Source organism: Nannobrachium achirus (assembly GCF_963921795.1).
Source record: "Nannobrachium achirus genome assembly, chromosome: 10".
NCBI lineage: Eukaryota > Metazoa > Chordata > Actinopteri > Myctophiformes > Myctophidae > Nannobrachium > Nannobrachium achirus.
The window spans coordinates 10,059,684-10,077,656 of NC_137819.1; the positions used below are offsets into that span (position 1 = coordinate 10,059,684).

At 43.2% G+C, this 17,973-nt stretch overlaps 1 protein-coding gene across 1 annotated transcript in view; it reads left to right on the forward strand.

Annotated features, from left to right (window-relative positions):
* The window catches only part of LOC308292796 (ankyrin repeat and IBR domain-containing protein 1-like), a gene marked incomplete at its 3' end in the record, with an annotated part of 56,432 nt that overhangs the window by 17,014 nt on the left and 21,445 nt on the right, over positions 1-17,973 (forward strand). The window contains exons 9-14 of the mRNA XM_080735225.1: positions 595-739; positions 5,162-5,322; positions 5,567-5,655; positions 10,415-10,545; positions 12,138-12,272; positions 12,612-12,698. Coding sequence (XP_080591351.1) covers positions 595-739; positions 5,162-5,322; positions 5,567-5,655; positions 10,415-10,545; positions 12,138-12,272; positions 12,612-12,698 — 748 coding nt within the window. The remainder of the gene's footprint in view (positions 1-594; positions 740-5,161; positions 5,323-5,566; positions 5,656-10,414; positions 10,546-12,137; positions 12,273-12,611; positions 12,699-17,973) is intronic.

Here is a 17,973-nt window from a genome sequence, read left to right on the forward strand (position 1 = left end):
ATATGGCCAAGACACTTGCAAATTGGCCTCTGACATCATAGATGTCTGACGTCATAGACCACATGAGACTGACACAATAATATTATGTCCAGACGTCAGTCATCTCCATATTTGGGAAAATATGGCCACGTTTTGGCCACATTATGTCCAACTTAAACAACCAACCAGGTCTGTGCATCTTTTTGGTCAAAGTTGATCCCATGCCAAAGCGCCAGTGCTCACCCAGCAGTCTGCTGTCACTCAGAAAGATGCCCATGTGCATGCCCCCATGTGCGCCCAGTCTTACTAGTTTAGCTGGTATCCTATAGCTTAAATGTACTGTACAGATCATTACTTTGATGTTATATAGTTCAGACTGATGCTAGGTTATGGGTTTACCTGTGATTCTAGTTCACTGAGACACTATCACTGTGTCTATGCATTTGATGCATGTGTTTACCTTGATTATTGTAAAGTCACTCCTACATTATAAAATGTGTGTGTGTGTGTGTGTGTGTGTGTGTGTGTGTGTGTGTGTGTGTGTGTGTGTGTGTGTGTGTGTGTGTGTGTGTGTGTGTGTGTGTGTGTGTGTGTGCGTGCGTGCGTGCGTGTCAGGTTCCTGAACGTGAAGATCCAGGAGGGAGATGCTCACAACATCTTCTGTCCAGCCTATGACTGCTACCAGCTGGTCCCTGTGCAGGTCATAGAGAGTGTGGTGTCCAGAGAGATGGACCAGAGATACCTGCAGTTTGACATCAAGGTACACACACACACACACACACACACACACACACACACACACACACACACACACACACACACACACACACACACTGGAATTACCAGTAAGACTCCCTAATCGGGAGATAAGCGACCGTTGGTCGCTTATCTCCACAAATATCACAACCTCCACCTCTCACGTCATACAGGCAGCCATAGTTACACCTGGAATGTTGAATCTCCATATATGGAGATAACCTACGCATCACACAAAGTCTGACCTCACCAGCCCATACTTGGGCATGGACGACTTATATCTCCATATACGGAGATGGCCATATATGGAGATACGATGACATCACAGAGTCCACAGCTGATGATGTGGCGTGATGTCATACAATACACAAACAAGCCCTATATAAAGGGGCAATTCTCACCAGGGAAGAGAGCATTCCTCGACTCAGACCTTATCGCCAGGATCAACTAAGCTTATAGCTTATCATCACATCCAACCATCTTAAGATACTCAGCTAGTGGGGAATGCTCTCTTCCCTGGTGAGAATTGCCCCTTTATATAGGGCTTGTTTGTGTATTGTATGACATCACGCCACATCATCAGCTGTGGACTCTGTGATGTCATCGTATCTCCATATATGGCCATCTCCGTATATGGAGATATAAGTCATCCATGCCCAAGTATGGGCTGGTGAGGTCAGACTTTGTGTGATGCGTAGGTTATCTCCATATATGGAGATTCAACATTCCAGGTGTAACTATGGCTGCCGATGTCATACTGATGTCAGCAGTGTGATGTCATACTGATGCGGAGATATGAGCATGGCAAAGGTGTGACGTGTGACGTGTGACCGACGGACGGACGGACGGACGGACGGCCGGTGGAGGTTTTGATACTAAACTGCGACCTTACGGTCGCAATTATTTCATGTCTACATTCAAGTAAAACTATCAGAAGGTGTAACCCAGGTAAAGTAACGCGTAACCCTAACCCTAGTCTCGCGTAGCCAGACAACTATTCCACAATCTCCGAATGCTATATAGAGTCTAGTACGGCAGCTCCCGAACGGCGAGTATCGGAAGTAGCCACTGCTGCACTGAACTGTAGTCCCACTGGAAACATAACAGAAGCACAATAGCTCAGAAAATGTCATTTGAGCGGCCTATTCTTGTTATGGGTGTATAGTTTAAGAAAACGTTTGAAAACATCATGGAGGTAACACTAACAACACCAGAGAAAGACGAAATAACGCCCCCAGAAATATTGAAAGGAGACATAATGCTTCCAGTAGGACATGTTATTGCTACTGCACCAAGGGAGCGGTTGCATCACATCCGCTTTATCTCGCACTCATCGTTTCTATTTCCGTTTACCAGACTGTATACCGGGAGCATTTGCCCAAATCGCGGAGGCAACAGTCTGGCCTCGCAAGACTACCCTAACCCTAACCCTAACCCTTACCCAAGTTTAACTATTGTTTTCCACCTGTCCAAAGTCATTTCTGATACAGACATCACCTTTTTTAATCCTTGTGGATATAACTCCATGTCGGTTTCATATTCATATTCAGATTCACTTTATTTGTCACTTAGCTGCACCAAGGTACATACATGTGAAAAACTTACGCTCGGAAGCTCCAATACAATAAAAACATGATAATAAAAACATAAAAGACCTACAACAAAAGTACATAATAAGCAAACACATGGCAATATACGGTAATCAGTCCAAGAAAGTGCAGAGTGCAAAGACTTATTACACATTCACTTAGCATGTAAAAGTCTGATTGCTTGAGGAAAGAAGTGGTTCCTCAGCTTGCTTTCAGCTTGCTTTCAGGATCTATGATATAACATGATGTAGTGATACAGTTTTATAATAATATAAATGGCAGTCAACTCTCAGAAAGGTTGGGAACCCCTGAAATACAGGATAGATGTTCTCCTACGTACTGATTCATTTCGGTATCCTCCATGGCACCACCTCCAAAGTCAATAAACATTGAATATGCCCACAACTCAGCTGCTCATCGGTACCCGTTCCAGAGACCATGTTACACCAGTCCTCCATGACCCAGACTGCCTCTTATTCAAACAAATAATCCACTTCAAAACACTACTAAACACCTAAAGTACAACAGTGCTGTAGATTCAAAGTAGCTCATCATTGCTACTTGTCCAGCTCCTCGATTCTTCTGATCAACACCACTTTTGTATCTTCAGTGGTACTGTAAAGTTTGTAGGCTAAAATGCTAGTATTGGTGTGTAGTACTCGGCACCAGAATATCGGTCAGAATATTAGAACTAGATAAAGGGTATTGGACCAGATGGATAAAATATACAGTTTGTATTTATTAAAAGGCAATGGCAGACAGCAGGGTATGGACATGATGGTTGGAGATGATTGACAGTGATGATGATTTAAATGCTAGGAAAGAGTACAAAGGAAACAAACAATCAGTAACTAACAAATCCACATAACCAATAAGGGAAACAAACTAAATCAGGAAATAAACTGTAACCAAGGGATACTTACTCAAATAATGCATCATATACAAACACAGGAATCAACTCAATAAACCAAACTATAAGAAAACAAACTCAGGAAAACTATAACAAAGGAAAACGCTCCAACAGTGGTTATGTCTCTCAAACTAGTTGTGCCAAGTGACTGCCTTTTAAAGGCCCCACTGCAATCAAATGCAGCTGGTGCCAATTAGGTTCAGGTGTGTGGATGGGAAGTCAAGTTTAGGGCTCCTCCCAGCCGGCCCCCCAGCAGCAGGAGGGAGGGGATTTTCTACAGCCGCCCCAATCAAATACTATATTTGATTACAATAAAAATCCCCTTCAGCCGCCCCATGAGGTGTAATGGGCGAGTCTGTTGGTTAGCCACTCCGGTGGCCGCAGACGCTTGGGCAGGGGGTCCGGAGGGCGACCTGGAGGGTGGAGCCATGCTGAGGCCCACCGACGCCTACGGGGCCACCTCGGGTCAATGTCTGGGGACCGGTGGGACACTAGGCCGGGAGCTGGGGGATGTGCAGGGTGCACATCGGCGTGCTTCTGCGGCGGCGCTGGGTGCGCTTGGAGAGAAGCTGGTCCCGGGGAGGGGTTGGGAGCCAGAGACACTGCTCTGAGGGCAGGGGGTGCCACCGGAATATCTGGTGCTGAAGAGGAGCCTGGAACTGGAGCCACCACTGGAGGGGATGCAGGGGGCACCTGGATTTGCAGTGCTGGTGGTGGCGCCGACTGGGTGGGGGGCTCAGGTGCTGGCAACATTGGCGGCGACTGGGGGGTCCTTGGTGCTATTGGCGGCGACTGGGGGGGCCCTGGTGCCATTGGCGGCGACTGGGGGGGCCCTGGTGCCATTGGCGGCGACTGGGGGGGCCTGGGCACTGGCTGGTAAAGCTGCTGGGGGGCCGGCAGGTAGGAGGGCTGCTGGGGGGCCGGCTGGTAGGAGGGCTGCTGGGGGGCCGGCTGGTAGGAGGGCTGCTGGGGGGCCGGCTGGTAGGAGAGCTGCTGGGGGGCCGGCTGGTAGGAGGGCTGCTGGGGGGCTGGCTCGTAGGAGAGCTGCTGGGGGGCCGGCTGGTAGGGCTGGTGGTAGGTGGGCTGCAGGGAGCTGTAGGGTTGGTAGTAGGTGGGCTGCTGATGGGAGCTGTAGTGCTGGAGGTAGGTTGGCTGTTGCTGGGAGCTGTACGGCTGCTGGTGGAAGGTTGGCTGCTGCTGGTATGCTGGCTGTTGGGGGCCGTACAGCTGCTGGTATGCTGGCTGCTGGGGGCCGTACGGCTGATGGTAGCTACCATTAGCCACAGTAGCCTGGGCTGTACAATAGCCAGGTGTTGGCTGTTGGTACAAGGTCTGTTGGTTGTACTGTTGCCATGCCATTTGCCTTAAATATTCCATCTGATCAATATATGTCTGGTCCATGCCTGATGGCCAAGTACTTCCGGCTCGAAGGACCATGTAAAGTTTGTAGGCTAAAATGCTAGTATTGGTGTGTAGTACTCGGCACCAGAATATCGGTCAGAATATTAGAACCAGATAAAGGGTATTGGACCAGATGGATAAAATATACAGTTTGTTTAACTTGATGATAATCTTGCAGTTTGCTGTAAGATTAGTGTTCTGTATTTCTTTCTGCTTCTTGAGTTGGCAAGCTTTTCTGGCCATATCTGCATTCTATTTGGATAGGTGCTCATTAATAAACACATCAGTTCCCTTTAACTTTTCTCCCTGCTTCAGCAGAGCCGCCTTGAATTTTCTGTTGGCAAACCTCATTATTACGGCCAGCGGGCCGGGTTTATCACTGTCCTTTCTCCTGGGCAGCGGGTGGCAAGTGTCGATGTCACTACAGTCCAGTTCGATGCCCTGCTTGGCCTGTAGGAACTCTGCCACCTGTAGCTCCGTGGAGCTAACATCCATCTCACTGGGCTCTCTTTTTTGTGATTTCCAGGCGTTTGTGGAGAACAACCCGGCCATCCGCTGGTGTCCGGCGGTGCGCTGTGAGCGGGCCGTCAGGCTGAGCCGGCCGGGACCAGGAGACAACGACCCTCACACCTTCCCTCTGCTGCCCTCCCCTGCTGTGGACTGTGGCAAAGGACACCTGTTCTGCTGGTAATGACACTACAGTATTACTACACTACACTACACTACCCTGCTGTGGATTGTTATATCTAGATAAATAAATAAAAAATCTAATCAGCATCTAGGCTAAGCCTAGCTGGTGAAAAACTTTTTAGATCAGTTAGAACCCAGTTTTAGACTGAGGTCTAATGTCCTACTATGGCTCACTGGGTCTCTCTCCCTCTTTTTCTCTTTCTCTCTCTGTCTCTGTCTCTCTCTCTCTCTCTCTCTCCAGGGAGTGCCTAGGCGAGGCTCATGAGCCGTGCGACTGCCAAACATGGAGGAACTGGCTGCAGAAAGTCACCGAGATGAAGCCTGAGGAACGTAAGTGCTGTTGTTCACTGCTCACTGTCACATATAGAGTCCTAGTTGTTTTTCACTGTTAACTAGGGGTGTAACGATACATGGTTGACGATACGATACATGGACGGTATTTGGACGATATTGGTTCATTCATGGGGATACGATGCGATTCGATTCATTGATTTAAAATCGATTCAGTAACTATTTAGCAAAGACATTAAATCTGTGTAAAAAACATGTAAAAAATCTATTATTATGGAAGTAAACGCTGTGATTCTCTAGCAAATACATGGATATTATATTTCAACACATATGGACAAACATGAACACAGAGATTACACACATTTATCGATAGAGAGTAGCTATATGGAATGGAAAGGTAATTAAACCCCTCTTGTTAATTTTCCCTCTTAAAATCGGCAAATACAAGGCACAAATACTTAGTTTCCATACAATCAATTATTTGCATTGCAAAACGATCCGATACCGATTACCGCATTTCAAAACGATACGATACAAAGCCAAAACGGTACGATATTTTGCAAATGATATAGTAGATCATTGCAAATTAAAATCGATTTTTCGATTCAGTTACTATATCGTTAACCCCTACTCAGTGATGTTACTAGGCTTTCAATGTAATGGGTCCCGGGACCCACAGGTGGTCATTCAAATGGGTCCCAGAAAAATGTTATGAGTCCTCAATATAAAGTTTACACGCGCAAAATGGCGTCGGACGTCGGTGGAATCAAAACATTGACGTTTCTATCGCCTGTTTAAGACTTTCTACGTGGATTTTATTTGTGTTAACGTAGGGTAAAGTAGGATGCTTTCACCCATGAACAATGATGGTGTCTGTGGACATTTGTTTTTCTTTTACCGCAACACGGTAAATTATTTTAACATGGACTCCAAGAGTCCAATGGAGGCGCATCCCCGGGACCCCAGGACCATGACATGAATGAGTCCCTGGGTGACTTGAATGAGTTCTTGATGCGGGATGCGCACGTAATGACATCACTGCCCCTACTGTTCACTGTCAGACGCCACATGGTCCTAGTAACCTTCTTGTTGTGCTGCTAACATGTGTCAGCACAGAGGCTTCCTTCCTCAGAGCATCATGAAAACATGACTCTGTCAGACTCTTGTTGTTATGTCTTGTATGAAGTTACCTCCAGGTAGGGGAGAAGGTAGTGGTACATGCACTACATGAGACTAGAACACATGCACAAGCAGACCTGCCAACCCGTACGCATTTTGCGTACTAAGCACGCATTTTAAGGCTCTGTACGCAGGTACGCAAACTCCTCTAACGGCTACGCATTTTTGGTTCGGGGGAACCATGGTAACACAACACATTCTGCGTTGTGTTGTGAGGCCAACATTTTTGCTCCATGCCGTGTAGTTCTCCCAGGCACCACTCCCAGGTGTGTGAATGGGGTGCATGGCGCTGCGGAGCACTAGAACGGAAGCGATGCTCGTTTTGTCGGTAGAAGAAGAATTTAACGCGGACGGAGTTTGTTTTGTTTTGGTCATAGAGTTATAAGAAGAAGGTTTTGGTTTAGTTTCAGCATGCACACATCTCACAGCGACGCGTTATCGCTCGGATTTCACATAGCGGCGATATTAATCAGATTAATTTATAAAGAAGATACTACGGAGAATGGCCGTGGTGTGCTGCCAACGAGTCTTAACAGGTAGGCTAATAATAAACTTTTAAAACCCTCCTCTGAGGTGAATTCACATGTCATAGCAGCCACGAGGGTGAGAATTGGTGAAATCTCGTACTATGCCTAACCTAAACCTATCTTGCGACGCTGGTGAAACAAAACAACGAGCGGCTGCGGTCCGCCTGGAGCTGTGGTGTTGTGTATGAAGTGTTGTAATTCGTCATACGACGGTGTTGCAGCGAGCAACCAGTCAAAACGTGTGACCCAGGGCTTAGTACAATGAACTGATATACATTGGCCATGATTGGATAACATACTGGGCTGCCTGTTCCACTTTATCTCTAAATGAGTATGAATGAATGAATTAGGCCCATGTGTATTGTCAAACACATTAACAGTGAACAAATTATTTATCACCTTTGAATATATGACATTAATGGTCTATCAACAATGAGTAGCCTGCAGCCTATATGAATGAATATACAGACTAGGCTGTATGTGATCTATACACAATGTAGGCCTATATATCATGGATGGAATAGAAACCTACATGAGTTGAATACCTTCAACTTCATGCAAATCATGCACAGACATATGGTTTTATTTAGGCTGCTCAATTAACAAAGACACAGGTTTATGTAAATAGCCTACAATGAAAAGCTATTTTGCAATTTGAATAACAGGATTATATTGATGTATGTTCATTCCTGAAGTCACTGGTGACTGTTTTGCGAGTCTATTGTTAACTAACTCTGAGCAAGTGCAGTTAGTATATTTTATTAAAGATTTGTCAACAATATTGCCAAAGCAACATTACTGTATTGCCTGGTAATACTAGCCTCCAGACCAAATGGCATTTTTATTTAAGAGGTTGTTCTAACATCTTGCCTCCTCCTATTAGTGTAAGTCAAGACATGCAATGTGCTACATTTCTGGTGTGAAATTTTGTTAACATAACTGTAAAGGTCCCACCCAAAAAGGTGCATGGAACCCCCCAAAATATACGCTGTTTTGTGCGGGAAAACAACAAAAATTGCACCGCGGGCGCTGCGCGGGTGCCCGCGCATGAGTACTCAAAAACATTTGCCAGGGTTGGCAGGTCTGCACAAGTAATAGTACAAATTATTCATTAAACAAAGGTGATCATTGCACACAGTGTTGATTGATTCATCAACTAAAACCATGACGGAAAATGTCTATCGACTACCTTTTTTACACTGCCGTAACCAAAATGAAAACAAAATAATAACTAAGCTATTGATTGTTTGATTGAAGAATTTATTAGAAGTTTACATAGGAAAAGCTACAACTAAAAGTATACACTCAGGAAAGCACATGGCTTATTTCCTTTGATCCTCTAATGACTATGATGCTATCCATCCTATGATGACTAAAAAGGGAGGGACAATAGGGAGAAGAGATCCAGTAGAACTAAAAGACAAGTCATTTATTTTACGCTTGGTTCTACAAGCTCACAGTGATTTTCAGCATACAACCAAGTGTAAAAACAGCCATTACGACGCCATCAAGGCCCGCCGAAAATACATTTTTGACAACAAAATCAACTGTAGATTTAGTCAACACTAGACTAAACCCCCCCCCCCCCCCAAAAAAAAAAGGGAAAATATGACTAAAACAAATGAAATTTCATTCAAAAGACTATGACTAAAACTAAATCTAAATCTGCAGTCTAAATGAACACTTGTTGCTTCATCACGGTGTATCACAGCCAGGTCTATAATGCAACAAGTCTCCAGCATGGTATTTCATGGTTTGTTACTCCCTCTAGTGGCATTATCTTGTATAGATTTTGCTTCAATATAATGTTTTGTCAGCATATTGAACATTTCCTGCAGTTTTGTGTCGTTTCGTATGCCTTTCCACAGGGACAAGTGGGCTTATAATATACCATTGGTGCAATTGCAGTTGATAAGGTTTATGTTAAATTACATTTAGATTTTTATTTAATTACCTGTAAGTAGATGTGAGCCTGGAAACCAGATGAATCTGCCATTGCAGATTTGGTCTGGCAGCGCTCAGTTGTGATTGGATTTCATTCCCTATGATGTTGTGAGGGACCAATCAGGGCCCAGTATGCAAATATAGGGTGGCTTTATCTCCACTTCTTTGCACACTGCTGCGTTTCTTCGGCGAATATTTCGTATTTATTTCCGTTTTTTATTTCCGTTTCGTGATCTTCGTAACTGTCAGCACTGGGTCCCTTGCTCTCTCTCTCTCCCCTCTCTCTCCATGGCCTGAAAAATGTTTTTTGCAGATTTTGGATTTCCAAAATGCAAAACAAAAAGACGCAGCAGTGTGCAACCAGCTTAACCCATTTAGACCTGCTGCTACCTATACGTTGTATTACCCTTAAAGTTATACCATGTAACTTTTTTTATAAAACAAATCTTAAAATTGTCCTAACTGTTAAATCGCTAAAGTTTTAGAACCCCCACTCTGTTATTTTCAGCTTCTGAAGCCTTCTCTTTATATGTTTTCTATGAGTTGTGAGGGGGGGAGAATTTCCCGGCAAAATGATGTCATCTCCCACATGATACACTACCGGCCAATCACAGCGCCGATCATACACCACCGGCCAATCACAGCGAGTCTTGCTGTCTCTAAAGGAAGTAGCTTCCCTCAGCAACTGTGTTTACATTGGTGAAGGAATCTTGCTTGCTACTCCCTCAATCCTGGTCTAACCCTAACCCTCGTATCGGCGAGGCGGAGGTGCTCGCGACGGCCGCGGGGGTCCGCGGACCCCCGTTCCGGTGGTCCGTGGCGACTCCGGCCGAAAAAAGCGATACCGCTACTGACCACTAGTTGAGCAGCTTCCACAGTACAGCTTTAAGGCCGGCTGCTACGTCTGTGTCACATCAGTATTTGCTATACATATAGCAACATAATTTATTTTACATTTTTGGAATAAGAATTTGAAGGTTTTAGAAGGCGTTTTCAGAATCGGCCTCAGGTCTAAATGGGTTAATATCCATGCAGTGATGATGATGTTTGTGCATGCGTGTGTGTGCGCGTGCGTGTGTCTGTGTGTGTGTCTGTGCGCGTGTGCGTGTGTGTGTGTGTGTGTGTGTGTGTGTGCGTGCGTGCCACAGTGGCGGGTGTGGGTGAGGCGTACGAGGATGCTGCCAACTGTCTGTGGCTGCTGACCAACTCCAAACCCTGTGCCAACTGCAAGTCACCCATCCAGAAGAATGAGGGCTGCAACCACATGCAGTGTGCCAAGGTACACGCACACGCACGCGCACACACACACACACACACACACACACACACACACACACACACACACACATGCACACACTTGCACGTGTTTGCATTTTGTGAGGTCAACGATTTTATGAATGCCATTCTTGACTATGATTTTTTTTCTTATTTAGAGTATGTGTATTACTTTCGTCCTCTCTGAACTGATTGACGAGGTCAAAAACACACTTCGGTTTAACTATTCTGAAGTCCAAGCCCTTCAACTACAGTAGTGAAGTGAAGGTGTTTCAACTAAGGTGCAAGATTATGCCACGAGATACCAACGATTTCAGAACGTTTTACGGGGGGGGGATGTAATTAACACAATCTCCGCCAGGAATTAATTAAAACCTCCGTCAGGGTTTTTCAGTGTTTTTACCTGATTTCCGAGGCTCCTTGAACGCACCATCGTCCAAATGTAATCAGATGACTTCTGGGAACGAACAGCGATTTGTCTTTTATTTCACCTGGTAAAGAAAAATGAAAAATTATAACCGCAGCCATCCGTACTTTTGTTAAGGTCCATAGAGAAGGGCTAGTTTTAAACAAGAACGCCATCTGGAGATAGATTCCAATGGTGCTCATCATTTCCTGATTCCGTTTTCTCCTGATGCATCATGGGAAACTGAAGGCCTGTCCATACTTTGACCGAAACCGCCGTTTTCGGTCAAAAGGTCCTTTTCAACTATAAAATGTAATTCCTCGAAAGTTCTGGAATGCTTTTTCTCCGAACAATAGTTCTGAAATTTGCACAACGAGATGTTGTCACTCGCCGAAATCAGGTTCGGTGAAACGGCAAACGTGATTGGTCGGTTGGACCCCCCCCCCCCCCCCCATTGGAAAGCCTGGTGACGCGAGGCTACTGTACATTTTAGCTTTTGTTTTTGCTTTGCGACCCACGAAAACTACTATACTGTGTGTCGTGCATGCTCAATGAGCGGCGCGACACAACGCAGAAGGACGAGAAGGTCGTCAAAACGACTGGCAGACATTCTGAATGTCTGCCAGTCGTTTTGACGACATTCATTATTTCAAAATGTTTCTCCTCGTCCATGCCCCTCTCATCCCCTGAACGAGAGTCTGACACCAACGGCTAGATGTGCTCGCCTCCTCCTCAGCCGCACAAAGCAGGGCAAAATCCTCCTCCTCCTCTCTGCCTCTGCTAACATTTCCTCCTCGTCTTCCTCCTCCTCCATAACCTCCACAATACATGACACCGCTTCCAACGTGCCAACCCTCCGAACAGGAGCGAAGTATGAACATCCGACGCTTTTTTTTCGGAAAAGATAAAAAATAAAAACGTTTATTTTTCAACCGAAAAGTTCGATTCGGTCGAAGTATGGAGAGGCCTTGAGTCCCTGGCCTGCTCAACTCCGGGGCAGGGGAGACGGCGGTTTAATATAAAACAATGAAAATACCGATTTAGACATTTTGGCATATATAGCGGCTATTTACTGTAGAGCAATTATAGTACAGTGCCTCAAGTTTTCTATCTACCTTCCTTTCTTAATGTCTCTCTCTCTCTCTCTCTCTCTCTCTCTCTCTCTCTGTGTCTCTATGTCTCTCTATCAGTGTAAATATGACTTCTGTTGGATCTGCCTGGAGGAGTGGAAGAAGCACAGTTCATCTACAGGAGGATATTACCGCTGTACTCGTTATGAGGTCATCCAACACCTGGAGGAGCAGAGCAAGGACATGACTGTAGAGGTACACGCACACACACACACACACACACACACACACACACACACACACACACACACACACACACACACACACACACACACACACTGTACTTGTTATGAGGTCATCCAACATCTGGAGGAGCAGAGCTGTAGAGGTACACGCACGCACACACACACACACACACACACACACACACACACACACACACACACACACACACACACACACACACACACACACGCAAATAGTCTATGTGTCAGTAATTTCTTTGTATATTTAGGTTATGTGTCAAATCTGCCATGTGCAACTTCTGTTGGTAGATTCCTCCGTTCAGTTTGTTTGTGTGTTTGTTTGTTTCAGGCTGAAAAGAAGCACAAGAGTTTCCAGGAGCTTGACCGCTTCATGCACTATTACAGCCGCTTCAAGAACCACGAGCACAGTTACAAGGTAACACACATTTTAACCATTCATTCACGTCCACACTAGGGGTGACCCCGAATAGTCGACTAATCGTTCGAAACGGCACCTAGTCGAATGGCAATATCTTAGTCGAATGGGGGGGGAAAAAAACTTCTTTTTTTTTTTTTTTTTTTTTCTTTTTTTTTGGGGGGGGGGGGGGCTGTTGGGGTGCTTAATGTCCGATGATTTAACATATACTTTGGTTTCTCGCAATAAAACATGCATAGCCTACTGGCTGCTTTCAATCAATCAATGAGGCACAGCCCTGTCTGTGTGTGTGCATTGCGTAGACTCCACAGAACCTGCACAAGCTGTGCTGTGTTAACAACACTTATCAGGCTCCGTCACTTTGAACAAGTAGAGGACAAAATTAAAGTAAGATGCATGATCTGGCTATGACCTACCACTCTACAGCGAGCAACATGTCAGAGCACTTGATAAAAGTAAGTTGGCTTAAGTCCCTTATGTAATGTCCATACTCCCAAAAGCGACGCGAACGCTCACGTTTTGAGCTTGCAGATCGGCAATAAACCTATGGCATCAACACAACAGCACTAGAGTTGTGTTTTAAGCTCTCCTTTTCTCTTTCTCCCCGACAAGTTACGGGGTCTGTTTTGTAAAATCCAATCGCTGTCTCTCTGTCAGGCTCAGCGCAGGTTGCGCAGCGTCTCGTGGATAGATGCACGTATATACACAGATATTGGTGTCGGGCAGAGCCTATAGAAATGTGTGACCGGTGACCGCATCGCCTATACAGTAGTTGCATGGCTGTTACACACAGACATCGGAGTCTGGGGCTTTAGCTTCTAAGTGAATAAACTTTACACCTGCTATAGGCCTACATATTTTAGTATTTTGTTATTTAATTCGCCTTATATTATTTAGTTACTTTATTTATTTTAGAGATATTATTTTGTTGTTGTTATTGCTGTATTACTATTCTTATAAGGCCATGATAATAAACCTTGGCTTAAATAATGAATGAGTTATCTATTAAAACAAAAGTCAAGAAGACATGCTATTTAAATGAGTGTTTCACCTCTGTTGTTTATACGCCATTGTAAAAGAAAGGGGTAAAAAAAAAACGAGAAAAAAAGAAAAACGAAAAAATAAATAAATAAAAAACGGGCCATTCGACTAATATTCTACTATCAACACAATGACTAAAATCATAGTCGACTATACAAATCCTTAGTCAGGGACAGCCCTAGTTCACACCAAAGGAAATCGCATAGAAGGACATCAATAGTTCAGGTGCAGCAAAATTGCATCCACAAAATCAAGGCATATGTCCTCAGTTGTGATACAACGCACACGGGACATATCACCCTTCAAGGCAGTCTGCCAGACATAGCAGACCAGCTGTCACTTTGAGTGGCAGCTGGGGCAAAAGCAGTCCCCACAACCACATTTACTATTCTGTCCCTATCGGTACACAACTTGAACGGCACAGAGTCGGCTCAAGTGAGGTTGGCCCGTGGCTCAAGTTCGCTTGAGACGGCGCGCCTCCGTCGTGGTCTAATAAATATAATGTATCAGTGCGGGTGGCGGAAAATAGTGGCACCAGCTAATGATTAGTGAGGCAAGCCACTGAGGCCGGTGCAGAGATGGGGCATTCAGTCTGTATTAGAATATGGCAACGCCCAACTCCTGTAAAATGAAAGAAACCCCGCATTGGAGTTCCCAGTCCACTCCCGCGTTGGCAGCCGCTGTCAAAGCACTCTCCGTAGCGTAGCAGATCCCAAGAGCCCCATAACCACCCAATCTAGTCCGTGGTGTTCAACACCTCACGGCGCTGACCACAGATGCGTCCGGCAACTATTGACTTCCCCCTGGTCCCAGCTCCAAAAACATTGGTTCCACTCAGGATAGTCCCGTTTCCAATGGGGCTGGACCAGAATCTGCGCACTTTGCACCCACTGCTTTTAATACTCCTATAAACCCAGCACTTTACACACGTCCTGTTTTTAATGCTTTTAATGTAATTAATGCATTTTACCCATCCTCTGTTTTTAATGTAATGATTGTTTCCAAATCTCTTAATATTTTGAACACTTTGAATCACACACCTGAAACAAATGTCTACAATATCTCCACTGTCTCTTCAAACAGACTGCCCAAGACAAGCAATATTTTTAATCATGGACGTTTTGCCAATATGGCAAATTTAACTTCCATTCCCTTCCACAGCCCAGCATTAACAGAATGCCACACACTAAAACTAGGCCTATTTAACATCAGGTCGCTTCTGAACAAGCCCTCCTCTGTTAACGACATAATTTGTGAAGAAAACCTAGACATAATTTTCCTAACCGAGACATGGCTTGGCACGGATGGAGCGGTCCCTCTAGCCGCTGCGTGCCCCCCAAACCATAGTTACACACAATCAGTACGCAAGGGTAATAAGAAGGGTGGCGGATTAGCTAATATTTTCTCTGACAAGTTAAAATTTAGGTGTCTACTGATGGAATTATGAATCATATTCCATATGGATAAACAGTTTCCCCAATCATAATAAAATACTCCACACACAAGAAATGATGAATGTCCACACCAGGGAATATGCGTTTTTTGTTGAAGTTTAGTCAGAGTTCAAATTACTGTACAGCAGTACAGTAGAGCAAAATCACCCATCTTTGCTTCTCTCTGAGTACAAAGCATAATAAATCACAGATATATGGAGTTTACAGAATACATTAGTCACATTCTGATTGGACAATTAAACATAACATGGATGGGATGTTGTTGTGACTGAGTCTCGTGGACTCAGAAGCCAAGGATGTAGAATGTTTTGGCTTTTCATTATCCCGTGTCCTGGACACTTTGACATTTCGCTGGTCAATCTTTCTGTCCCTGGAGTGGGGCAGATTCTCGTCTCGTGCATTAGTTATCAGATCAAAACATCATGGCATTGACTTTTAACACTGAGAATGATATCTATACCATATTAAACATTTTAATCTTATCAATCCCCCGTGAGATAGCATTTGAAGTGTTAAAGGGTCAAAGGATAATAAAACAACAAGGGAAGAAAACATGGGTTCAACTTTTTAAAGGTATTTGAAACAGAACATAATAATTGAACAATTTAAGTCAAAACATTTCGATAGCTTTAAGTTTTTTAAAGAGGAGAGTCAAAAGAACTGTATATTTCCAAAGGTATTTAAGTCTTTTAAAGGTATTTAAATCAGAATACAACCAAAGGTAAAAATATTTTGATAATGAAAGATAAAGGACTGTATAATTTGGAATCATTGGGGGGAGTGCGTCAAAGGGCAGTCTGAGATTAAACCAAGGATATTTTCTCAAATAAGGCCTGTTTAATTTGGGGCCTCTTTAAAGGAGCTATAGTCAACTTTTTCTTGAAAAACGGATGCTAAAATAAAAATAATGTTTCGAAAATATTTTATAAAAAAAATAAGCTTCATATATGTGTTTCAATTAAAAAATGACCACAAAAAGCGGAAAAATAATGATAAAATAATAATTTTGGCCCTTTGTTTACATTTACGGCCCTGTAAATGTAAACAAAGGACCAAAATGATTATTTTATCATTATTTTTCCGCTTTTTGTGGTCATTTTTTAATTGAAACACATATATGAAGCTTATTTTTTTTATAAAATATTTTCGAAACATTATTTTTATTTTAGCATCCGTTTTTCAAGAAAAAGTTGACTATAGCTCCTTTAAGTTTAGATAACATGAGTTAGAATATTTTTATGAGAGTGAGGAGACAATCACACGTTCCTTAAAATATATTGATAGAAAAAGGAAACCTTTGATCCATCAATAACAAACATTGTCCTGTCGCACCATGACAAACTTTATCACTAAATTTAGAATCTTTCCAAAGTTTCTTCACAGCCTCACCTGGGTTGATGGTGGGGTGCACTACAGAGAGTGCATTTAATGAAAGAGAATATATATATATATATATATATTTTTTGACGTTTTTAATTTGTTTGGTGAAGTCGCTTCACCTGAGATTGACGAATGTAGAATTTTGAAAATTTGATTAGTGTGGTGGAGCGTCATGGTCCATTCCTTGCTTGACCTATGACCTTCGCGATATGTCCCAGCCAGGGTGGACCTTTTTTGACTCCACAACAGTAAGGTATAGGACCTCTGTCCTCATCATTTCAGTAAGGTTTTATACACTTAATATGACAGTATTTAACATTTCCAGGACGAGGCTATGAGATCTTATCAAAAGAAGAGAGTTGCATTTTGGGACAAGACAACTGTAAATATTAACAAAAATGATATAGGAACTCAGGTGACTTGAATCCTCGTACTCACGAAAAATGATCCTTCCTCACAGATCATGGGAAGAGATATGGACCGTCTATCAAATAGATAAGTCTGAAAAATAGAATAAACATCAGAATTACATGGAAGTTAAGACCATTGTGTGTATTTAGGTATAGACATGTTTGATTTGTTTTAGATATACATCACCAAGGGACACCATTTGTGTCAAATTGTATTAAGTTTGTTCTGTTAGGGGTAAACAGATTTAAACATGGTTAAGCAAAGTGAAATATATATATATTCTGAAATAAAATGAGATGAAAACAAAATGAAATGTGTAAATATGAAATCAGAAAATGAAATATGAATTCAGAAAATAAAATATGAATTCAGAAAATGAAATATGAATTCAGAAAATGAAATTCTCCAAACACATTCCCTCCCGTTTGCCACAGCCAAAAATATTGGGTGTGACAAAAATTGTTTTGTTTGGAGGATAATTTGTTAAAATATGGTTAAATGAGAAACAGATGGTACCGAGGTACAGTAGGGTACCGAGGTACAGTAAAGGACAATGACTCTGCTCACTGTCAGAGTTAGAGTGAGCTTCCAGGCCTGTGAGGGGGGAAGTGTACCATACAATAGTTAGCGAGGCCTGTTTAAAGCCTCTCTAACCAGAAAATGAATGAAACTTTAAAGAAATAAAAATAAGAAAAATTAAATAGAAACACATAACATAATCATAATGTCATTATTATTATTATTATTATTTTTTTTAATGTTTAATCCCGTATAAGCCCAGTAGGGTTGTAATAATTGTGGAATTTGACTGGGAAGGTTTGAATGGAGCCCAGCCATCTAAATTGTTTTTGGAACCGTCTCAGCCTGCTTTTACTCAAGTAAAGAGGATAAAGTATTACCAAAAATAAACCAACATGAGAAATTAAAGGTTGAGTAAAGCAGGGCTAGGCCTCTTCCATCCTTAACCCATACTGCAGTTTATGTGTTAA